Source organism: Macaca fascicularis, chromosome 6, assembly GCF_037993035.2.
Source record: "Macaca fascicularis isolate 582-1 chromosome 6, T2T-MFA8v1.1".
NCBI lineage: Eukaryota > Metazoa > Chordata > Mammalia > Primates > Cercopithecidae > Macaca > Macaca fascicularis.
Genome location: NC_088380.1, coordinates 175451962 through 175477539, shown reverse-complemented (window position 1 = coordinate 175477539; position 25578 = coordinate 175451962). Strand labels below are relative to the sequence as shown.

General features: G+C 48.4%; 1 protein-coding gene across 2 annotated transcripts in view; it reads left to right on the top strand.

The window, feature by feature from the left end:
• The window catches only part of SLIT3 (slit guidance ligand 3), a 695238-nt gene that overhangs the window by 643044 nt on the left and 26616 nt on the right, over positions 1–25578 (top strand). For both annotated transcript variants that reach the window (XM_065547045.1, XM_015452236.3), the window contains exons 24-29: positions 1190–1261; positions 2515–2678; positions 5500–5624; positions 12091–12188; positions 16340–16479; positions 20064–20157. In XM_065547045.1, coding sequence (XP_065403117.1) covers positions 1190–1261; positions 2515–2678; positions 5500–5624; positions 12091–12188; positions 16340–16479; positions 20064–20157 — 693 coding nt within the window. The remainder of the gene's footprint in view (positions 1–1189; positions 1262–2514; positions 2679–5499; positions 5625–12090; positions 12189–16339; positions 16480–20063; positions 20158–25578) is intronic.

The following is a 25578-nucleotide window of genomic DNA, read 5'->3' as shown; positions in this document are numbered from 1 at the left end:
ACAGGTGATGGTGCCCATCAGTCACTAAAGAAGCCTTTGAGTTTCTATGAATTTGCAGATTTTTTTATGCAGTTGATGATTAATCCTTTAATGGAGAATATAATCTATGTGTTGTGGATGTGTTCGTGTTGCTACTTGAGCACGGAGCAGTGTTCATTGAATTTTTTCATGCACCTGTCCTCCAGGCATTTGTGGAAGGCTTAGTATATGGCACCACTGTGTAAGTGAGAATAGCTCCTAGCTGCCTACACCACAGGGTGGAGAGAGGCATGATTAATACCAGGTGGGGTGCCCAGCCCTTCTGACATGCTGTGGGAAGAGGCACTCAGGTGCACACAAGTGCCAGACTCGTGTATGTGTGTGGCTGATGCCAAAGCCGTTTCCATAACAGTGAGTGTTCGGCTCCAGAGACTCTCCTGGGGAGCTGAGGACACCCTCCCTCTGTCACCAAAGCTGGGATTGGTAGCATTTCTCAACCCCCTTAAGATCTCTTTAGGTAAATACGAAGGGAACTAATTTACTGAGCTCCTTGATACCAGATACCCTTCAAGACTCTTTCACAAATATTAATATTGATTAGTCATTTAGCACTTAGAAAATGCTGGCTCTCTCTACGTGGATGAACAGACCCATGACAACTTTCCGTGGCAAGTCTTTTTATTCTCATACTTATTTTACAACAGAGGCTGAGGCACAGAGAGGGTTAATTGCTTTGCCCTCAGTCACACAGCTGGTGAGCGACAAAGTCAGGTTTGACTGCACACAGCCTGGCTCCAGAACTTCCGGTCTTAAGCACAGCTCTTCACATGATCTCTGAAACTCTAGTAACTCCCTTGGGTAGATATGTCTCTTCATTTTTCAGCCGCAAAAAGGAAGGCCCAGAAAAGTGACATAACTTATCCAGTGTTCCACAGCTAAAAGAGACTGGTTTCTGATTTCACCTCAGGTCTATCAGATTGAAAAGTCCACCCGCTTCTTCCCCAGACCCTCTACTCCCTCCATCCTTGCTGCTGAGCTGGGCATAGAACATTCATGCACCCAGAGCAAAGGGGGCAGCAGCTACTGCTAGGAGCAGTGGGGCTCTGAGCAAAACTGAAGGGTGGCAAGACCAGGCACTGGAGACCCTGAGAAAATGTGCTAAATTCAAATTACTGGATGCTAACCTTCCGACCTGTGCCCTCTGCTTCAGAACCCTCCACGGCAACGACATTTCCAGCGTTCCTGAAGGCTCCTTCAACGACCTCACATCTCTATCCCATCTGTAAGTAGCGGTCTTTCTCCCCAGTGCGCATTCAAAACATGAAAGCATGGAAGTGTCAGCGACAATGTCATCAGTGTCAGCATTTTGGCACTTGTCCTTTCCTTATGCATACAGTATATTTTACAACAATGTATCCACACCATGCATATTGTCTTGTTCCCCACCTCAGAAGCCTTCAAAGGAATCCTCAATTATGTAAACAGTGTAAATATTTAATAAGAACTAATAGAAAACATGTACTATGGGCTGAACACGTTAGATAAGTTTTCGATTTATTTCTTGCAGCTGTAAGGCATTTTTATCCTTTTATTATATATAATAACATTGTGTCTAAGCATGGCACAGCTAGCAGATGGCAGGGCCCAGGATCAGATCCAGGTTTGCCTTGACTCCAAAGCACATATTCTTAACCACTCTACACTCTGCAACAGGTATCCCTTCTTATTTAACACAGGAAACACTGAGGCCCATAAATATTAGCTGACTAGCTAAAGGTTGACTATCAGGTCAGTGAGATGTTGGACTAGAACCTAGGTTCCCTCACTCCCAGGCCAGACCTCTCTTCCCCAGATCAGGGATCTCTATATTTTTTTATACACCTCTGTCAGTGAACATTTTCGAGTTTGTATTCCTTCTATATGCATATTTAATTATTTTCATGTGTGCATACACTATAAGATGGATATACTACATATGCATATTCTAAAACTTTCAAAAATAGAATCATTAAAAGATACAATTTTTTTAAAAAAACAGAATTTCTAGTATTTTCTTCCCAGTCACAACTTTGGAGATGTCTATACTGGACTTAACCCTCCTCCCCTGCATTCTTCAGTCAAGTGGTCTGAAGCTGCTTCCTAGGTTGCTGGGTTTCAGTACCTTCTCTGCAGAGTATATCCTCCAGTGGGCCCTTTGGCAGGACAAGGGAACCAGATAATCAGATGGCCAGAGATCCAGGAAGCTCCCTAAAGGAGCTAGGATGGGGTTGAGTTGACGAGTGAGTCTTAACTGCGTAGGTGAGAACCACTCCTCAGAAGTGGAAGGGGCTGGGATGGGAGTTGAAACATCAACAGCATTGGAAGTACACTCTGGAGACATTAACTTTGCCACAGTGGAGACGACTACTCCGCTGGCCCCATGTTGGACACCTCCAGCCTAGCCAAAGTCTGAAAATGCATTTCCAGAGAGCCGAAGATATGAAGCCTACAGGCCAAGCTGGGCAGGGGGCCCTGACTTCCTGTTCTGCCTCCTAGGGCACTGGGAACCAACCCACTCCACTGTGACTGCAGTCTTCGGTGGCTGTCAGAGTGGGTGAAGGCGGGGTACAAGGAGCCTGGCATCGCCCGCTGCAGTAGCCCTGAGCCCATGGCTGACAGGCTCCTGCTCACCACCCCAACCCACCGCTTCCAGTGCAAAGGTAGGTGACGCCCACACCCCACCGTCCCCTGTCCCTTGTGGGGTCTGTTGTGTTCTCAGCAACCTGTCAGAGCAGGGCATCTCAAGAGATGCAGCTTCAGAAACCTTCACCCTGTCTCTTCCATGGGTCCCACACAGAGAGGCTCAGATGCTGACGCTGATGTGGACCCTCATCTAATGGGCCAAGTGTCATTCTCTCCAAGTCCCCTGCTGGCATTGCCACACATGTCCTCACTGACTTCTTTCTGTACATGTCTTTCCATAGTGGAGAACATCTTTTTTTTTTTTTTTTTTTTTTTCCATCTTTTGTAGAGACAAGTTCTCACTATGTTGCACAGGCTGGTCTCAAACTCCTGATCTCCAATGATCGTCCTGCTTTGGCCTCCCAAAATGCTGGGATTACAGGCATAAGCCACTGCACCTGGCCTTGAGAAAAATCTTTTCCAACCTGCATTTTTTTATCCAATATTATTAAAACATAAGCATTTTCTCATTTTACCCGGCAAACTTACTGTACATGTGATTTTTTTATTGATCATATTATTATAACAACAAACTACTACTGAGTTCTTATGCAACAGGAATGATGTTAAGCACCTTCTCGTGTATTTTTTTTCTCATTCTTCATATAACAGCTTATTTAATTCTCTAATGCCTCTATGCGATCAACTTTTAATATTATCCTCATTTCTAAAAATGAGAAAATCAAGGCTTAACAGGCTTCCAGGTCTATCTGATTCCATATTGCACAGTCTTCATCATCAAGCCATAATATTCCAGTACCACTTACTTAATCCATTTCTGGTTTTGAACTTTAGAGTATTTCCATTTTTTTTTTTCTTACCATTGATACATAAAGATCTTTCTCTATTTGAAATCATGTTCTCAGATAAGATTCAGAGAACAGAAATTACTGAATCAAAGTATATTATTATTTTTAAGGTCTTCACACATTTTGCCAAACTGATTTTCAAAAAGGGTTATAACCCATTTACATTCCCAGTAGCATCCTTCGATTGCATTTTTCATTAGACTCTGTCGTTATTTTCTCTTATTTTCTCATCCTTGCTAATTCAATAGGTTAAAAAAAAAAAAAAACAACTCCTTTTATTTTTGTCTTTTGTTATTGGGGAACCTGAATTTTTTATCAAAAAGTTACTTCTCATTTGTATACACAATTGTCTGTTAATATCTTTTGCTCATCTCTGAGAGGCTTAATACTTATTTTGATATATAGATATACTTTAATTACCCTCTCAAACTTTAGTGTGTCCCATACTTCTGCTGCAAGCAGAAAAACATTCCATTGGCTTAAAGCTAATTTTAATTTTCCTCTTCCTGCTTCTAAGATATCTGATCTGATACTACAGAGGCTCACCTAGGCCAAGAATAGTATAGTTCTCAATCTTGGCTGCACACTTTGGAAATCATATAGGAGCTTTTAAAATTACTGAAGCCTGGCTCCACCCTCTAGGTTTTGATTAAATTGGTCTGGGGCACAACCTGGGTGTGGGGACTTTTAAAAGCACTGCAGCTGGGGTCTGGGCATGGTGGCTCACGCCTCTAATGCCAGCACTTTGGGAGGCTGAGGCAGGTGGATCACTTGAGATCAGGAGTTCAAGAAAGACCAGTCTGCCCAACAAGAGGAAACCCCATCTCTACTAACAATACAAAAATTAGCCAGGTGTGGCTGTGCATGTCTGTAATCCCAGCTACTCGGGAGGCTGAGGCAGAAGAATTGCTTGAATCCGGGAGGTGGAAGTTGCAGTGAGCCAAGATTGCGCCACAGCACTCCAGCCTGGGCAAGAGAGTGAAACTCCATCTCAAAAAACAAAAGCACTGTAGCTGGTAGTGTAAGGCAGCCAAGTCATCCAGGTTTTGTCCGGGGTATTCTTGGTTTTAGGACTGAAAGCTCTGTGTCCTGCAAACCCCCTCAGCCCCAAGCAAACCAAGACAGATAGTCTTCCTATTCTACTGTGAAGCCGGATTGAGCCCCCTAGTACCAGCACTCAATCAGGCCACTCTGTTTACTCATCCACAAATGGTCACTCACTGAAGTTCATCTCAGCCCATCTCCAAGTTGATGACTGTTAGCCCCAAGGTCATTATAGTCCTGACACTACGTATGGCCTGTTTATCCAGGGCTCATTGTCAAAGCTGGCTGCAGCAGCAGGACAGAGCCCCCTTTGCAAAGCTCTGCGAAGGACCCTGACCTCCCTCCAGTGCTTGCAGCTAAAGCAAGCACAGCTGAAATGGTCACAGATGTCACATGGACCTGAGCAGTTTTCCGTCCACTGTCAACATCATCGCCGTGTCCTCTGGGACCATCCATTTCTTTCTTCCAAGGTTTTCCAGGGGGGACTTCCTCTGTGTGCCTTTGGCCCAAGCACTATGCCCTGCTTAGCCTGGCACAGACTGTTCCATGGGGAGGGGTATTTGTGGCTAGAAAAATGGGAGGTCCAAATAGAGTCTGGGCTCAGAGCTTCCTGGAATGTGAAAAGATACACAGGGGGTTTCTAATTATGGTGCATTGTTTGCAGATTAGCACCAAAATCGGATCAGGCTAATTACAGTAATTGATTTGACTGCAGAAGTGTTTCTGAATGATGTCCCACTGTGACTTTTCCTCACTGGACAGTGGCTGAATTAATGGGACGCTAGCTGGACTGGACGTGCTGGTTGAGGAGAGCCAGCTGCCATCTGGGCATGGAGTTGGGGAGGGGCTGGCACTGGCTGAGGGAGGGCCCAAAGCAGACGGGAAGGGAGGTGTGGCAGTGAGTGCACTCAGGACCTGCTGTCAGTACTCTGGTTTTGCTGCCCAGGGCCTGTGGACATCAACATTGCAGCCAAATGCAATGCCTGCCTCTCCAGCCCATGCAAGAATAACGGGACATGCACCCAGGATGCTGTGGAGCTGTACCGCTGTGCCTGCCCCTACAGCTACAAGGTATGCTGGAGGCCCTGCCCCCCACATTCATGCCTCAGGCTCCTCCTTCAGCCCTGGCCCTAGAGAGGGGCACCGCGCCCTGCGTACCCTCCCTTCTCCAAGGGACAGCCTGGATGAGTCCATCGCACAGGTCACCACCCCAAATGCAAGCCCAGAGTTTCAGGCAGCCTGTCTAATGCACACATCTGATGCAGGTGGAGTGAGAGTGAGCTGGCATCCCCAGGTCTCTGTCCCCAGGGGGATTGTGTGTGTGTAGTGACAGGCTTAGAGGCAGCCTCACTCTGGGAATGGGACTACCTGATGTATTTCTAGACTATGGCTTGCTTCTAGCAGATAGTGTCAGAGTGCCACCTATGGGCATGGGACAAAAGAGCCAAAGGATTCCCTTTGAAACCAGCCACCTCCAAAGCCTTAAACTTACCACGGAGTCCTAGACCCATGCACCCTCATTTCATACGCTGATTATAAAAATCAGAGAAGAGAATAAATGTATAAGGTCCAGATGAATGCCTGGCCTTTATTGATGATTCAAAAGAGAAATATACTATGTATGGAACTGAGAATGTTATAAATTCACAGTCACAGGGCACTCACACACACAAAAAATGTTATTAATAGGAGGGGAGAATAGAGATTAACAGCAGACATCCTCAGGATGTGTGGATCCTCTCAAACTCTGTTGTATGCATTCAGCAGAGAAAACTCAGACTGTGCAGTTACACAGAGAAGCAGGTGGGGATTCCAGCTTTGTCATTTACTAGCTGTGTGGCCATGGCTAGTAATTTCGTCTGTCTTCCCAGCTGCAAACTAGGACCTGCCTCATAGGTTTGCCATGAGAATCAAATGTACAGTAATGTACGCAATACACCTAGGACGATACCTGGCATTCAGTAAGCACTCAATAAGCCGGCATACTGCTGCCTTTTACCTTTACCCTTGCATGGTGGTCCCTCATACCTGGGTGTGGAATAGGGCATCAGTAGCAGGTGGTATGTTGCTGGTTTGATCCAGGATTATCAGTCAACGTCTCTGTGAACTGCCAAGAGACTTCAGTCCTTCTTCTAGAACTGTGACTGCATTTGTAACATTCTCAATTCCATACATAGTGTAGTTCTCTTTTGAGTCATCAGTAAAGGCCAGGCACTCATCTGGAGCTTATGCATTTATGTTCTTCTCTGACGTTTATAATCAGCGTATGAGATGGGTAGTATCATCCTTATTCTAAAGAGACTGTTCACATTCTGATTCTTGCTTCCTTCTCTTTAACACTGGCCTGAGTCTGAAAGTAGCAGAGCTGGGTTTGAAGTCCAGGCTTCTTCCAACTACACTTGACTGCACTATGAAGCATGACCTGACCGTCAGGGTCAGGGCAAAGAGAGTATCTGCAGGGCTACTGCAGGATAAGGCCACTTGTTTGAACTTTGTTCTCAAGATTCTGAACATCATGTCAATTTTAGAAGAATTTGAACAGAGATTTTGATCTTGAGGAAAGTGTTGAGCCCAGGCAGGTCTAGGATGCATGATGTTGATGGTAATGGTGAAGATGATGTTGGTGAAGGTGATGATGGTGATGGTATCAGTGAGGATGGATGATGACAAAGGTGACAGTGGTGATGATGGTGATGGTGTTGATGATGGCAATGGTGCTAATGGTACAGATGGTGATGATGATGATAACTATGATAATAACAGTAACATAAGAGCCAGCATTTATTGAGTACCTACTATGTACTGACAGTAGACTAAATAAAGTACATGTATTATCTTGCATACTCCTCATCAGAGTCCTAGAATACAGTTCCTAAAATGACCCTCATTTTACAGTTGAAGAAACTGAGCATGGTAGGTAAGGGAGTTGGGATTCAAAGCTCAGAACCAAATGACTCCAGAAGCTGTGCTCCTGGCCACTGCACTCACTGCCTGTTGGCAAGTGCAGTGATTGCAGGGGCTGAGGTTGGGGATCCCTGACTATTCAGGACCTGTCTGAATTGCCAGGTTAGAAACAAGTAGAATGTAGCCATGGGAAGAACACCAAGCAGGACCCTCTGGAGCCTTTGCCTATAGGATGCATGACCTTGGACAGATGCTGCTCTTCTCCCCACCTCAGTTTCCTCAGCCATAAAACCGGGCAGGCTGAACCCAAGGGATCCTTTAACTGAGGGTTGCATCACATTCTCTGTGCTGAGTATGTGCCTCCTGCTTTCCTTCTTGCCAGGGTTAGAGCCCACCCAAACAGAGCGACTGAGGTGGTAGTTCTGCATGAGTGGCTAAGTTAACAGAAATCCCCAGATGCCTGCAAAACTGAGCTCAAAGTTCAGGCATTTATCTACCTATTTCCAGATATCTCCATTTTCCCATCTACTAGCTGAGTGACCTTGGGAACCCACAATGTTACAAAAAAGCACAGGAATCACTGTGTAACATTTGGTAGGAGCTACTCTTAATCTACTATAATGCCAGGCCTTTGTGAAGCAGTTTAAACATATTATCTCTTGCAGCACTCTTAATTACCCTGTGAAATAAGTTTTATTATCCTCTTTTAATAGATGAAGAAACTAAGGTTCATAAAGATGAAATAATTTACCCAAGCTCTCACACTTAGGAAGTGCATGAGCTACAACTAGAACTCAGCTATCTCTTGCAAGAAAGTCTCTACACTCACAACCCAAGTGAGATTCTCCCTAAGCCTAACTCTCCCCACCTGTAACTGAGAATACTCATACTCACATGCAGTGCTGTTGGAAGGATGAAAAGGGGCTATGTGTGTACTTTGCCTACCTCAGTGCCAGGATTCAGTAGATACTTCACAAAGGGTCATTATTTTGCCACTATTTTAAGATTTGGGGAAAAAAAATATATCTGTTGGCTGATTCTGTTTCAGCCATTTAGTTTCAGGCACATATATTCAGTGTCTCAGAACAGTGCTCCTCAAACTTTTGTGTGCAAAAGAATCACCTGGAGAGCTTATTAAAATGCAAGTTCTAGTTCATTAGATCCGAGGTCAGGCCTGAGAATGTGCATTTTTTACCAGCTCCCAGGACATGCCAGTGCCACTAGTCCAAGGAGCACACTTTGAGTAGTAAGGACTTAGAGCAGCACTCCTGGTCCCATCTCAAAAAGAGGTTTCCAATGAGGGTAGCTGTTCCAGTGTTTTTTTGTTTGTTTGTTTTGTTTTGTTTTGTTTTGTTTTGTTTTGTGAGACAGAGTCTCACTCTGTTGCCAGGCTGGAGTGCAGTGGCACGATCTCAGCTCACTGCAACCTCTGCCTCCTAGGTTCAAGTGATTCTCCTGCCTCAGACTCCTGAGTAGCTGGGACTACAGGCACACACCACCATGCCCAGCTAATTTTTGTATTTTTAATAGATACAGGGTTTCACCATGTTGGCCAGGATGGTCTCAATCTCTTGACCTTATGATCTGCCCACCTCGGCCTCCCAGAGTGCTGGGGGTACAGGTATGAGGCAGTGCGCCCGCCCCCTAGTGTCTTTTAAAGCAGTGATTCCCAACTTTTTGGCACCAGGGACCAGATTCATGGAAGACAATTTTTTCACGGAACTAGGGTCTTCATCAGGGTCTTCGGATGAAACTGTTCCACCTCAGATCATCAGGCATTAGTTAGATTCTCATAAGGAATGAGCAACCTAGATCCCTCACATGCGCTGTTCACAATAGGGCTCGCACTGCTATGAAAACCTAACGCCACCGCTGAGCTGACAGGAGGCGGAGCTTGGGTGGTAATGCTCCCGCCCCGTCTGCTCACCTCCTGCTGTGCAGCCCAGTTCCTAACAGGCCAGGGACCGGTACCAGTCCATGGCGCAGGGGTTGGCGACACCTGTTTTAAAGGAAGCCAGTCAGGATTCCTGGCCATGTCCTATACACACACACACACACACACACACACACACACACACACACACACACACACACACACAAAGTGGGATGAGGAGTAGAAAGTGTGGTGGAGGACCACAGAGCATCACAGATCTGGTAGATTTGAGCAAAATGAGGCTGAAGAGAATTGAATCAGGCTAATTAGCCAGGCATTGGCAATAGTGATTATTTTTCAAGGAGATGTAAGTGACAGAAATCCCTACCTCCAGGCCCAATTACCATGTCATCAGGCACTAGGCTCTGTCTCCTGGATTTCTGTGCTTGGCGTGAAAGGCTGTAGGAGTTGCCACCACCTCTACCACCACCGCCACTGCCACCGTTGGGAGGGTTTGACCTGAAGTCACTGGTACTTGCCAGTTCCCCAGAGCAGGGGCTAGCCCAGGCAGCGGCTGGAGAGGTCTTGCCTTGACCTTCTCAAGGTTCTTTGTCCTGCCCTTCACGGTCCATGTGTTGGCGGCCACCACTCCCACATATGCACCTCTGGAACTATTTGGCACCAACAAAAGACCTGAAAAAGTATTTTAGTCACTCACATTCAGCCCTGCCTCAGACCCCAAGCAGCAGCAGCAGCAGCAGCAGCAGCAGCATCGCTATTATTTATGGAGCTGCCATTACATGCTAGACGTCTTACATATATATGATTTCTAACCATTAACTAATTCCCCATAGGGTAGGTCGTATTATTTCTATTTCATAAGTGGTAAAAACAAGGCTCAGAGAGAACTAGTCACTTCCTCAAGGAACACAGCAGCCAACTTAGAATGTGCACTCCCATCTGCGTGCCCCCAGAACGTGTGTTTTGAGAGGGGCAGGCTAAGTGGTCCCACATAGAGGCTCCCAGCACTAACTTTGGGCTGGATGCCTGGGTTCAGCTGCTTGCTCCCCGTTTCACTTACTGCTGTGCGATCTTGGCCATATTACCTCACTTTCTAAGTCTGTCTTTCCTGTCTGTAAAAATGAGTGTAATAACAATCACACCAATCTCATAAGTTGTTGTGAACATGATACACAATCATGAATATAAAACACTTAGCATGAGGCCTGGAATGGAAAATGTGCTCAGCAATGTGAGTGAGAATTAGTATTACAGTTTCCATTCCACACCGACTTTCAGAAAGGGGCCCTGTGTTGTTACGGTTTAGGATAAAACCAGATACCAGCCCAAGCTGCACTCTCCCTGTCCCCCTCCAAGAAACCTCGGACTGGCCCCTTAGCTGGGACAGGGCACGAAGGGAACCAGACGGACATGGTGCATGCCTTCCAGCTGCTAGAGATGGGCCTGAGGCTCTGGCATTTGAGAGGGTCCACAGCAGAGGCTGTCCTGGACCTAAGGCCGTCGGCCCAGTTGGCTGCGACGTCACAGCCAGGAGGCCCCAGTTCCATTCCATCACATCACCGGCAACAGCAGAAGCGGGAAGAGGATTTTCTCAGGCAGATGGCGAGCAGGTGGTGTGGCAGTGGGCGGGCTCCCATGATCACCTCCACCTGGTCTGTGCCAAGCCACTGAGCCCAGGGCCCAGACAGGATGCGGCAGTAGCCTCCCCAGACCCCACGCTACCAGGTCCTGCGAGGGACTGCATGCCAAGACTTGGATGAGCTTGGTCTTGTCCCAAGGGAGAAGCAGGAGCCAGAAGGCCAAGAAGAGTTGGGCTGCTCCCTGGGACAGTGGGTCTCCTGCAGCTCAGTCTCTACCTTGGAGCTGCCTTCCTCAGGGCCGCTGCCCTCGGTGCTCCTGCTGCCTGGCACGCTCCTCTCCCCACCTTCCATGCAGTTGGCTCCTTCTCAGCTCACACATCCCCTTCAGAGGTGCCTGCTCCAAAGAATCCCACACCACCCTGAGCTCTCTAGTGCCAGGGTTCCCACCTGGCCTAACCTTAGGCTTACCTTCAGAACTTTAGAATAAATACCAAAGCCTGGACCCTACTGCAGATCAATCCAGGATGGTTCTCTGGGGGTCGTCACTTTGTAGGAGACAAGGTCTGCTGGCCACACTTCAGCCTTCTTCCCTACCCAAGTTGTGGGTTATATTTAAGGTTCAGTGAGGCTCATGGTAATGTTATCTTCTAGCATTTACAGAATACCTACTAAGCTCTAGGTGGATTACACACTGTGTAACCTTTTCCTTACGTGAAAGCTCAAGTTTAATTCTCATAGCAACCCCGTGAGGTGGATTTGGAGAGGTCAAGAGGCTTTCGTGAAGTCACGATCAGCCAAGCCAGATGGGGTGGAGCTGGAATGTGAAACCAGCTGTATGTGAATTCAGCTTTGCCCGAATCCATAGCCTGGGCTCTTGCCCTGCAGTTTGGGATAGAGAAGGGTGCAAAGTCTGCGAAGTAGTGAGGCTGGAGCCTGAACTCTGGGCTTCTCATCACTCTTCCCCTTCTCACTGTGCAGTGACTAGGGGTGAGGGCTCCCATGGGTGGGCTCCAAGTCACACAGCAGGCCTTTCCCAGGGGCTGCTTGTTGTCATCTCCCCAGCCTCATCCCAGAGCATGCTGGAACCCCTGAGGTCCCCTGGGCCATGGCAGCCCCAGAAGCCCCCTAACCAGGTGCTTCTCCCTCTTTTGCTCCTCAGGGCAAGGACTGCACTGTGCCCATCAACACCTGCATCCAGAACCCCTGTCAGCATGGAGGCACCTGCCACCTGAGTGACAGCCACAAGGATGGGTTCAGGTAACAGCTCACCCCTGGCCTCCCTCACTGTATTATTTTGTTCTCACACAGCTAATAAAGACACACCTGAGACTGGGTAATTTATAAAGGAAAGAAGTTTAATGAGCTCACAGTTCAGCACGGCTGGGGAGCCTCACAATCATGACAGGAGGCAAAGGAAAAGCAAAGGCACATCTTGTATGGCAGGAGGCAAAAGAGAGCTTGTGCAGGGGAACTCCCATTTATGAAACCATCAGATCTCATGAGATTTATTCGCTACCATGAGAACAGTATGGGAGAAGCTGCCCCCATGATTCAGTTGTCTCCACCTGGCCCCACCCTTGACACTTGGGGATTATTATAATTGAAGGTGAGATTTGGGTGGGGACACAGCCAAACCATATCCCTCACCTTGGAGGGCTCCCTGGGCAGGCTAAAGAAGCAGAGATTATACCCAGCGAGGGCATGCCCAGGGCCTGTGCTGTACTGGCCCTTATGGGAATGATCTCAAGGCTCTTCGTACCCTATAAGGGAAGGACAATTTATCCCCACCGTGCAGATAAGGATGTTCAAGCATCAGAGGGACAAATCCTTTGCCCAGAGTTACATTAAGCATTGGGACAGGGATTTGAAACCAGGTCCCAACCTCATGCTTCCTATAAGGGAGGTGTCCGCTGCTGGCTAAAGTCAGAGAAAGATTGGGTGAAGGCTTAAAGACCACCAGTCTGGCACTTCCACCATGCTTTTCTGAGTTATAAAATAAGTAGCATTGATTATATGCTTACTATGCCAGGTACCAACTAGTCAAGTATTATCTCATTTAAATCCCTACATGACCCTATCCAGTAGGTAGGTATTATCCTCATTGAACAGACAGGGAAGCTGAGGCATAGAAATGGACTTGCTCTAGGTCATATCTCCTGATGCTCATTCCTGGATCATCCAAGCCCACCTCCAGTCCTCTTTCCTTCCTCACATTAACATTTCAAGAAGAAAAGGGAATAGAAGCCACTTAGGTTTTTCTCCTCCCTGTCCTAGGAATGGGATTAGGCTTCCACCCAAACCTCAGGACCCCTTCCTGCTTCCACCTTCCCCAGCAGCTTTCAGATGCCCAGTTTTGCTGGCCTGTGACCCTGACAAAAACAGACTGTTGGGAACGGGCTCCTTTGGCATCCCTGGGGAGCCAGTTGGGGGGGCGGCAGCCCCTTGGCAATAAAGGTGGGGGCACCCCATGCCAAGCCACATGTGGGTGTCTTAGAGCTCAAGTTGCAACCAATTAAATATCAAAAGCACTCTGGCCAGAGGCTGCTGTGTGGTCTGGGGAAGAAATCAAGTTCTGGGCTCCCGGTTCTCTTCCCCAGGGAACCCGCCCGCCCATGTGTCCACCTGCCAAACCAGCTCCATCAAGCTCTGCCTCCTGAAAAGTGAAATTGAAGGCAGAGTTCCTTTTCCTGCCTGGAGTCAGCCAAACCACCCACTCCTGCCAGCTCATGTAGAGCAGGGGTGAGGAGAAACTGCAGGGAAATATGGAGGCGGCCCCGGGACCCCAGTCAGGAAACACCCCTCCAGGGCACACAGCCTGGGCTGCCCCACCCAGGCAAGGGATGCGGGTCAGATGAGGGAAGAGGTCCCCGCTTCAGGCAACTGTGTTTCTCCATCTCCCCTGGAGGTTCGAGTGAGCAGAAATATCCCATTTCCGTCTTCAGTTGAAGAGTTTCAGATGAACTGAAAATATTTTTAGAACTTAGAGGAAAAAGAAAAGGGCCCAGATCTACAGGATCCGGGAAATCGGGTGGAAGGTTAAGGCAATGCGCCAGTTACTAGTGATGGGAGAGATCACATGCACTCCTCGAGGAGTAGGGAAACTCTTCTCCATCGGGCCAGCACCTGGCGGGTGAAGGGGAGCGGTGCTTGTCAGGAAGCTCCCTTTTGCTCCCCTCTTCCATTCTAGAGTAATTCCGTAGGGCTGCCACAACAACCACAGACTGGGTGGCTGCAATCACCAGAAATTTACTCTCTCACAGTTCTGAAGGATAGAAGTTCCAAATCAAGGTGTCAGCAGGGCCGTGCTCCCTCTGAGTCTCTAGGGGAGGGTCCTTGCTTGTCCCTCCCTGGCTTCTGGTGTTCCTGGCAATCTTTGGCATTCTTTGGCTTGTGGCTGCAGCACCCCTCTCTCTGCCTGCATAGTCACCAGTGCTCTCCCTGTGTCTGCCTTCCCATGGCCATCTGCTTTTAGAGACACCTGTTATATTGGATTAGGGGTCCACACTCTTTCCGTAGGACCTCAACTTAACATCACATCTGCAAAGATCCTATTTCCAAACAAGATCACGTTCTGATGTATTCAGGGTTAGGACTTCAACATATCTTTTTGGGGGGAACCCAGTTCAACCCATAACACATCTGAGTCATCAGCATCACCAGCCTCCTCATACACATGCTTCTCTAATCTTGCTGCATTGCCTGCTCACAAGAACAGCCAAGGCGTGCAGAGCAGGCCACACAGAAGACCAACACAGGAGACGAGGTCTGCTCTCATCCCCACAACCAACTCATGGCTCCCGGAGTCTCCTCGACAGCTTTCCAAGGTTTCCAATGAGGACAGGGAGACATCAGCCTCCTTCCACCCCGTCACTCCTTTAGCAACCTCTCTTTCCTTGACCAGCCACCATATCTCACTGCCAGGTAGCCCTAAGGCTCTGGGGGAGCCAAAGTAACTGGTCTGTAGGAAAACAAACGGGCAACACCATGGTTTAGGACTTTCCGAAACCTACGCTCTGTCTGGCTCTGAAGAAGTAGCCTTTTTCCTGAGTGCCCGGAGTCCCTAACAGGAAAAAGGAATTAGTCATTTTGCTGTACCCCAAAAGCTGAGACCCGAGAGGCTCCTGGCCTTTTGTAGAAAATGTGATACAGTTTTCAGTCACAGAAAGGAGACCAATTAAGGAGGATTCTAGGACCACTGAAATTCACTGCCTGTTAGCTGAGTGTAGTTTACTTTTTTTAGCTAAATCCCAAATCAGAGTAATCTCTGGAACCTGAAATTCCAGGTCTGAAGCTGAAGTGCACACTCGTGGATGGAGTGAGAATCCCTGACAAACGGGTTAGGCCAAGGAAGGATCGAGATTCATTGCAGCATTTATTTAATCAATTAGCTGCTCACTCCGCCCTCCACCCCCAACTCTTCTGCACAGCCTTTATTTGTTCTAACTGATCTTGCATGCCCAGTCCTGGGGATACGACCGAGATCAGGCAGAGATGCAGGCAATTGAGGTTTTTGTCCAAGAGATGTAATACTGTAGAGGCAAGTGAAGGAAATGCATCTTGCTGGCCCACAGTGTTTGAAGCCAAGTTGACCCGAAGGCCTCACTCTTGGCAGGAGAGGGATCCTCCCACTCTAGCCTTCGTCCCCCGGAAGCTGGAGGGGCTTAGAAGTAGCAGGAATACATGATGGGGAGAAATGGCGTCCCTGAGGAACAGTTAAGGAAGTAGGGTGATTTTGTGTAGAACCAAAGCTTGCTAATGGGTTCCGAGCGTTTTCTATGTGCTATGTACCCTTCTAAACATTTTGCTTGTATAATCTCATTCAATCTCCACAACCACCCAGGGTCAAGGTCAAGCAGCTAGAGTGTATCAACTAGAATTCATCCCCAGGAAACCCGGGTGCAGAGTCTGGGACCTTGGGCACTATGTTCTGCCCACCCCCTGACCCTGAGATAGAAGGGCTGCCGTCGAGTAAAAAAAAATCACTTAAAGGAGGATGTTTATTATGCTGTCTCTACCTGCAAAAGCGATTGTGCCTCAGAAGAGCTGAAGGAAGGGTGGTTTGGAGGACAGCTGAAAGAATTTAAGCCATATCCAGGAAACCACTTCCAGCTGGGGGAGTGATGACACCGGCCTTGTCAGCGGACAGTAGCCCTGGAGCGAGGCAGCCAGCATGGGCCGGGGGAGACAGAACATTGCCTAGAGATGGGGTTGGATGAAATGACCTTTTAGGCTCCTCAGGGTCTTCCTGCTCAGGGCCCCAAGGTCTCACATGTCCAAAGTGCTTTCTCAGACCTTCGTCTGAAGGAGAAACTAATTGTATTTCCCACCCGGTCTTCCTCTCTGCCACTCCAACCCACCTCTCTCCCTGACCCCTGACTCCCCTGCTCCTCACCCCACACATCCCAAAGCTGCTCCTGCCCTCTGGGTTTTGAGGGGCAGCGGTGTGAGATCAACCCAGATGACTGTGAGGACAATGACTGCGAAAACAATGCCACCTGTGTGGATGGGATCAACAACTACGTGTGTGTCTGCCCACCTAACTACACGGGTAAGGATCTCATGATTGTGTGTATGGCTGGGTGGAGGGGTGTCGCTAGAATACCATTTTCTTAACTTCTTCCGGGGACTCTCCTCCTCTCTGCCTGAAGACAGAGACTAGGACCCCAAGACCGCGCTATGCCAGGAGGGGCTCCCCAAAGGCCTGTTTGCTTCACCACCAGCCACCAGCAAATCACTACTCCTTCCCACTTGAAACAGAGTCCCAGGCTCTTTAGCTGCTGTTCATCTCATTGCTGGCCATTCCCTCCTTTAGGGCCCCTGTAGACCCAGTGGTGTTTGAGGCTGGCAGAGAGGTGCTTGCATTGTGTTTATGCTTCCTTCAGGTCTAGTCAACCGTCTCTTGAAATCCACATATTCCAGGCACTCAGCTAGGAGCTAGGGATACAAAAATGACCAAGACAGAGTTCCTTCTCATAAGAAGTTTATAGTCTGGTGGACAGAGGTGTGGATTCATTAGAAAGAGAACATAACATCTATAAGCCCTGGGGGTGTGGGATCATAGAGGAGGAACCTAACCCAGCCAGAGAATCCAGGAAGGCTCCCACAAGAGATCATTCCTCAGGAAGATCTTTCCACCCACCCATGCCCCAAACACAATACCTTTATTTTCCTACATTAATAGCCCCTAAAAAGGGCAGTTAAATATATCATTAGGTTGTGAAGCAAAATGCTACCAATTTTGGTGCAAACACAGCCCGCTTTGTTATGAGATCAACCAAAAGTAGCATATCCCAGACTGGAATTGCATGAATTTGAGGAAAAGTCCCCATGAGACAAGAAGTTTGGGAAGTACTGCATATGATACTAACCTTCTTCTTGGTGTACCATGATACAAATTAGCATGTTAGAGGTTCTGAAAATTCCTGCTTTAAAGAAAGCTGTTTGTTTAACCCAGCAGTTCCCAAACTTATTTGATCTCAGAGCTTCCCCCTTACCCGACCCTCGAACACTATTCCCAGCCCAGAGATCTTGTGTTGCAAGAAGCACTTTTAGGAAATACCAGCCTAAGGCAAGGAGAAAATGAGGAGGGGAAAGCTCAGGGACCCCCATGCCCTGGACTACTGGAACCAGGCTTTTATGTCAGGAGTAAAGTGGGTGGTGGGAAGCTGTGGAAGATAAATAGAAGCATCCCTAAAGATGGCAGAGAAGGAAGCCAAATGGCTCCCATTATCCCTCATAGCCCATACCTTTATCAAGCCTCCAGCCCAACAGACACTATCCCCAAGCACACTCTTGAAACTGCAGGAACGTACCACCACCAATTGAGAAAACCACTCACTGTAATAATCCTGGGCTTCCTAGGACCCCAGACAAGCTTCTGTGCTGGAAGAGTGTATGGAAATCTGCTGTGGGGACCGGGTGTGGTGGCTCACACCTATAATCCCAGCACTTTGGGAGGCCAAGGCAGGCAGATCACCTGAGATCAGGAGTTCGAGACCAGCCTGGCCAACATGGTGAAACCCCAGCTCTACTAAAAATACAAAAATTAGTTGGGCATGGTGGTGGACACCTGTAATCCCAGCTACTCGGGAAGCTGAGGCAGGAGAATCTCTTGAACCCAGGAGGCAGAAGTTGCAGTGAGCTGAGATCCTGCCACTGCACTCCTGCCTGGGAGACAGAACAAAACTCTGTCTCAAAAAAAAAAAAAAAAAGAAAAGAAAAGAAAAGAAAGAAAACTGCTGAGGGGTTACCTCCCCTTCCATCTTTCATCTTCTGAGAGTGGAATTGTCGCCAAGAGTTGCATTAGCAACAGGCAACACTTACTGTGCACCTACTGTATACAGACTACTAAATTAGCCACTTAGGGAGACCAAGAAGTCTAAGGTATGCCCTCAGCCCACAGGGGCTTCTGGTCCATGAGAAGAATCACTGTATAGAGTCATTGGTCAAGAAGAATCAGCTTAGTGCCGGAAGAGAGATGACAGAAACCCCAGGAGTGAAAATGGAGACGGCAGTGGGGCTCTAACGAAGGCTTTGTGGCGGGGGAGGGGCTTGAACTGAATTTCGAGCAGGCAGATGGGCAGCAGGAGGACACTGAGGAGGCATTGATGAAGGGGTTTCCTGCCTCAGTTGAGGCCTACCTGGTGTCTGCTGATGACCAGGGTGCACTGCTGATTTGTTGCACTTTGGTCCTGACAGTGAGTGCTTGTATAATCTCATTTAATGTCCACAACTGCCAACGTCAAGGTCAAGCAGCTAGGAAGTGTCAACCAGAATTCATTCCCAGGAAACCCAGGTACCAAATGAGGTTTGGTGGTTTGCTCTGTCCCGGAAAATGTGCAAGTCCCACACAGACGCTTGTCTGCTTCTCTGGGTCTCTCCAGATGACAAGGAAGAAAGAGGAGGCTTCTCAGGAACACAGTGCCCTCTGTGGTTTTGAGAGGCTGAAGGCAAAATTTGGAGAGGGAGGCATTCAGTGCTCCCTCCCAGGACATGGTTGGGGTCAGCCTGTCCCCCCAACAGCAAAGAACAGACTTAGGGGCTGTCTGTTATTCATTACCCTGCAGCCAGCCCTCTGGACCTACCTGCCTACACCCTGGGAGCAGGAGCCTGCCCTGCTCCCACTCCACTCCTGGAGAGAACGTTCATGGTTAGACCTTTCCCTCTCTTAGATCACTCTCCATCTGGCTTGACCAAGTGGAATTTGAGGAAACCCAAAACTCAGATCTTAAAAGCTGGTGTTGCTTGGGAGCTGCTGTTCTGTCTTACCACCCTCCCCCACATTCCTAAAACACATTTTCAGGTGGTGTAAGCTTTTCGGGGCTTATCTACAAGGGCCATCCCTGGGTATTTATGATCCATTAGGTATATTGTAGCACTGCAGACTTCAAAGGCACTGTGTCTAGAGACCAGAACTTCAAATTCCTTTCATATTCCTTCCCTGAAAAATCCAAGGGGCTTACTTATCTATAACAGGTGAACCGGGGTGCTAAGCCTTGTCTGTGTCTCTAAAGCCTCTTCTGACCTCCTGGGGGAGGCTGTGGGTCCCCCTTGTGCTTCCACAAAGTTTGCCCTTCTGTTCACACCTACAAGTCTGTGTTGTAATTGCCTGCTTGTTTGTAGACCTTCCCAAATAAGCTGTGGGTAGGACAGGACCTGGCCACTGTTGTGTCTCCAGCACCTGGCACAGGGCCTGCCACACAGGAGGTGCTCAGTAAATAAGTGTGGAATGAAAAAAACAAATGAATAAGCATGGCCCAAAGTCAGGACCAGGCATCCTGTGCTCTCAGCTGCACCTACCCCTGCCCTTGAAAGATCAAGTAAAACAGCCAAATGGTGATGCTAGGACAGTGTTACTAGGACAGTGTCCAGGAGGACACCTGGAATCTTCCCATGGTCACTGCCAAAGAAACCAAGGCAGAGGTGCAGGAGGATACACAAGGAGTGAGAAGGCAGGACTCCTGATGTCCATGCCCACCTGACCGGGGGCTGGATGAGTCTGATCTTCTGGCCAGGATATCCCCCCCAATACTCTGATCTTCTGGCCAGGGTATCCCCCCCAATACTCTGATCTTCTGGCCAGGGTATGCCTACCCTGCCTGAGGCCTGAGCTATCTCCCCCATCCGTGCCAGGTGAGCTCTGCGACGAGGTGATCGACCACTGTGTGCCTGAGCTGAACCTCTGTCAGCATGAGGCCAAGTGCATCCCCCTGGACAAAGGATTCAGGTAAGACCTGGCTTCGTGCCCCCAGCACAGAGTCCATGAAAACTCTGCCTCTAACAGTCTAGGTTTTAGGCAGTCTCTGGTCTCTCTGCATGCTCTCTCTCTCTCTCTGTCATGTGCTTCTCTGCGTCTCTGATTCAGCCATGATCTAATTCTCTCAGTCTCTGTTTCCCTATGCGTGCCTCTGTCTTTCTGTGGGCGTCTCTAAGTCTCTGTAGATAGACAGGTAGGTAGGGGGAGAGAGAGACAGAGACAGAGGAAGATCCACTCTTTCTCTTCCCTGCACCTTCTTCCTTGCCTCTCCTCTCCCACCAACTTCCCAGTGCTCTCAGCATATCCCTCCTTTCCAGAGCTAAAGAAGTAGAGCAGCTCCACTGGGGAAGCAGAGTCTAAAGCGTATTTGGTCACCTTCTCCATGTGCGGCCTTCACAGTATGCTGCCCCTCCAGTCTACAGCAAGTTTTTCAGCGTATGCACCTGTTGCAGGGGAAGGGGGCAGGAGCACTATGGTCCAGCAGCATGGCCACTGGCGGAGCTGTCTCCATGGCAAGCAGCAGAGCCAATAGGAGCCAGGGGAGCATGTGAGCGGCCCTCAGGGTGGATGGAGAGGCTGCCTCAGGAGAAAGCCATCCAGCTCTTGAGGCTGAGGATCCAATGGCATCCCTGGAAATCCCTCCCAGGCCCTGTACTCACCTCTTCCTTTCACCTTCCTTCATGAAAACTTTTGCCACTGCGTCTTCTGGAGAAGATCATGAGACCCTTGAGACTGGGGATTTTCTGACATCAAGAGGGAGATCCCAGAACTCTGTGGCCAAAAACATTCTTCCCGACCCCAATCCTGCCTTCTGCACACAGCTGCCTCCTTCTTCTCCCCAGCAATCTCTAACACCAGAGGGAAGCCGCTAGCACCAAGGAGTCAGGGTGTTGGAAAACAGGCAGTCCAAGGCAACTGGAAAGACCCCAGGATGTTCCCTTAGCAGACCCCATAAATGACCTTACAGAGCCTCCCCTAGGGATGAGGGCACTGGGCCCAGAGCTCCATGCCTGTGCTGACAAGTCTTTAAGGAGAATGCCCACCAGTGGCATCTCCAGCCTCGGGGGGGCAGAAGCTCACGCTCTAGGTCTCGATGGGTCCAGGAGCTGTCATCACCCAGAGTCTGTCCTGTTCTCAGTCACAGGGCAGAGAGTTCTCAGACTCTGCGAGTGTTTGCAACTATGAGTCTAAACAGTAAAACTAAGGACTTCAGGGAACCCCAAGATCTCAGAAAGTCCAATCACAGAATCTTAGAAATTTAGAATTAGAGAATCTCTGAAACTTGAACTTGTAAGCTCTTAGAATCTTAGAATCTAAGAAGCAGGAGTTCTAGTTGTTGCTCCCCAGCCCACCCATCAGTCCACAGATCTTGATTGTGTGCAGTGTAGTGGGGATTGGAAGATGGTTTTAATTCCTGTCCTCAAGGCCCTTGCCATGGACCTAGGGGAGGAAGATTTGACACTGAGTAAATATTTAGGAAAGAAGAAAGTTCTAGGCCCCACGATTCTGGCTGTGTTGCTGGGGTTCCAAGGAAGGAAGAGCCTGCTGGAGGAGAGAAGCAGCCCCACCCCTTTAGGAGCAGAATGTGGGTGACCCTTGAGGGTGGGTAGAATTTGGATGGGTTGAGAGAAGGAAGGATGGCCCCACTGGGGAAAGAGGAAGCGAGTAAGTAAGGGTGAGAGGCAGACATGAGCATGTCTTTTCTTATGTCTCCCTTTTCTATTTTCACATCACAAGCCTAGAGCTCATCACCAGGGAAAATGCCAAGAGGCTCTGGTTTTGCTCAATGAGACCAAATGAAGCTTCAGCCCTTCCATGTGTCTACCCCATTCCTACCTACCTCATCTGCCCTGTGCCCCATCAGATATGCCAGGTGGGACTTTTAGGTGGTCGAGTTACCTGAGTACAAGGGTGAGAGATGCCTCACAGGACCTCCCCGTCTACTTCCACCCCCAGATTTGACTTCAGTTTACTGCTGATCTTTAACCAAGTATGGGATACTGTTAGGGGACAGGGAAGAATGAAGGGGCAAGGGGTGGGAAGAGATGTGTAAATGCAAATGTGAACCCAAAGCAGAGCAGGCCAGGCTGGCAAGCAGAGTGCTTTGGGCATGCCCGGGAAGGGGCAGGGAATGAGGATCTGCCCATGGAGAGGAGATAAGTTGCCTCTTGGTTGAGTGGACAGCAAGCTCAGAGGACACAGGCTTGCACCAGCGCTGGTCAGAAGTGGTCTAGGGGTTACCCTGGTCAACATGGTGAAACCCCGTCTCTACTGAAAATACAAATATTAGCCAGGTGCGGTGGTGTACACCTGTAATCCCAGCTACTCAGGAGGCTGAGGCAGGAGAATCGCTTGAACCCAGGAAGCAGGGGTTGCAGTGAGCGGAGATCGCACCACTGCACTCCAGCGTGGGTGACAGAGCAAGACTCTGTCTCAAAAAAAAAAAAGACAGGTCAAAGGTGCAGGTGTGGGGTTGGAGTGCTGGAGAGCTAACACTGCCAGGTTTTTATGATCCCCAGAACTTATTCCTAGAAACCTCTATTGTAACCAAAGTCCCTTGAGTTCTAGGACAATATAGGAAAGAACGAAATCAGTCTAGCTTTCATAATCTTGAGATATTGTATTTATATGTGATGTCATTATCTTGAGAAGGTCTACAGGCCAGCTCAATAATGTTAGGTTTTCATTAAAATGTGTTTAAATCAAAATTCTTCCAGTGCAACATTTTATCATTTTATCTCCCTTATCTCCCATCACCAAACAGCTCATATCCCATGGCAGCCTATAGGGATATTAGCCAGAGAGATACACAGTCAGGGTGACCTTTGCCCAAGTGTGAAGATGTTTATCCTTGGAGTTCTCCTTGTACGTTCCCTCCCTCAATGAGGTCTCAATGAAGGGCAGATACTGCCTGTCCATAATACTGAAAATAACAATAGCCAAAAGAAAGATCACAATGACTAGCATGTACTGCTAACTTATTATTCGTCAGGCAAGGTGTATTATCCGACATCCAACAATCTTAGAACGTAGAAACTCATTCACATTTTATGAGGCTCACTGAAGTGACATAAGCCACCTTTGCACACACATATAAAGGGGTGGAGCTGTGAATCAGTCTGGGCCTGACTGATTTCTCAGCTAAATCCAGAGACTCCAGATGTCCTGGAACCAAGGACAGCACTCAGTTACTCCCCCTTGTGCAGAATCAATAGACCCAACACATATTAAAATGCATAAACTTTACACTTTAACTGGAAGAAAGATAAAGGCAAGCATTTGAGAACAACAGGGAATGCAGGTTATAGCACCAGCTGCCTCTGTTTAGTTGATGGAGAAATATTATATAGGTCCTTGCTACCAGAGGTTCTTGAACCAGCAGGATCAGCATCACATGGGCGTCTGTTAGAAATGCTAGTTCCCAGGCCCCACCCAGACTCCCTGAATCGGAAGACACATTTTAACAAGATCCCTGGGTGTTTTGTCTGCTCATTAAAGTTTGAGACTTGCTGGTATGGAGAGGGCTGCAGCATTTTAAAAGAAGAAGGAGGTTAACACATTTGCCTCCAGACCTCCACTGCTTAGTCTGAGAGTGAGAATAGCTTCCCTAATTCCTAATAAAGACCTCACCAGTAGCCTCAAAGTCCAGGCTTAAGATACTGGATTTTATCCTGTAAGTATTGGCCAGCTATTGTTGCCTTGGAGAAAGTCAAATAGCTTAAGTTGCTCTGAGACTACTTTTTAGAATTCAGGAGACACACCGATGCCTACCTGGGCCAAGTTTGACACAGTAGCAGAAGTATACATGGTGCTATATTGAGCACATGCCCCTCGAAGGCATTCTCAATGTGTTTCCTTAAAAGACTCTGGTTGAACATGTAAGTTTGTACTTCTAGTGCAGCAATAGGTTACATATTTCAAATTTGCCAGTCAAGTAAAGATGAATTGGTCAGATCGTAGCAGATTTCAATTTTTGAGCATAGGCCCGTAAGTCCTCAGTTTCTGGAACTTGTTCCAGTCAAGGACACGTCACCCCTCTGTGTCTTACCTAGCTATGAACCTACAGCCTGCATCATGCTCTGCCAACCCCAACGATGCTCTGCCAACCTCAAAGCCAGTGGGGTTGCCACGTGTGGATTCCTCCCCACTTCTATCCATTCCTAAAGAGGAGAGGGAGGAGAAGAATGAGGGAGGGCCATCCCTTTGCCCTGATTCTCCCGTGGGGCTGCTTTTCAGATAGCCTAAGAGTTCAGAGAGCTCACTCCCTCCGCCCTCACCTCCCTGCCTGTGTTGCCTCCTTCTGCCATGCCGCCGCCGCCTCTGACTTGGATAGGTTGTGGCTATTATTTTTACTCTGCCCACTAGAATTCAGCTGTTAGGCCCACAAAGGTACACAGGCTTTGCAGAAGGCAGAGGCGCCAGTAATCATTTGCTTATATGTGCCTGTGGGTGCACCTAAGCCTCTGTGACTCAGCCTCTCGGTGCCTTCGGGTGTGTTTCTATGGTGGGATTTCGGTTGAATGTTGCCCGAATGTTGCCCCAGACAGAGGAGCCCAGAGATGCACGTTTCTGGCCCACACTCAAGGAGACCAGGTTTTAGCCAAGGTGGCTTCCTCTGGCCAGGTTTTAAACCTTGTCTAGAAGGGGCGATAATGGAATTGCTGACGCACCACTCTTTTAGGAAGGGCCAGATTGGTGTGCAGGGCCTGGGGTGGAGCAGGTGTTCCCATCCTCTTGCCCAGGTAATATAAGCCACTTATTAAGGCAGAAGAGATTTTTGCCTCTCTCATCCTGGTCTGAATCTCAGAGTGCAAATAGTATCATATCATCTTCTACATGTCATGTTGAATATTTACTTAATGTTTAATGCACTACACAAAGCATAGCATATCATTTTTAAAGCAACCGTAAGAGGTGGAGTTATTTATCAATTGCATTTAAAGATGAAGAAACTGAAACACAGAGAGGTAATGAGTGACTGATCCACTTAGAACAGTTTCTGACACGCAAGTGTAAACTAAGTATTATCACTCGATGGGGGTATGGGGATCCTCAGGGAAGTGCCTGCAGTGCTCTCTGCCCTCTGGTTTCTTCCTTACGATGGAGTATGGTAGACCCTCCCTTACAGGGTCCTGGGAGGCCTCAATGAGAACTCAGAGAAAGGGGCATAGCACAGTGCCTGACCCAAAGGAAGGACCAAACTGAACGTCAGTTTCATGTAGGAAGTGACAGATCCAAGCCAAAAGCTGGATGAGTCCACCCCTGTGTTCCTCACCCTGGCTCTGGAATACAAGACTCACCCCACCATGAATGGAACAAAGGCCATGGGCCACCAGGGAAACCTGCTGTGGGGCCAGGCTTTGCAGATCCCAAAGGAACTTAGGTAGATAG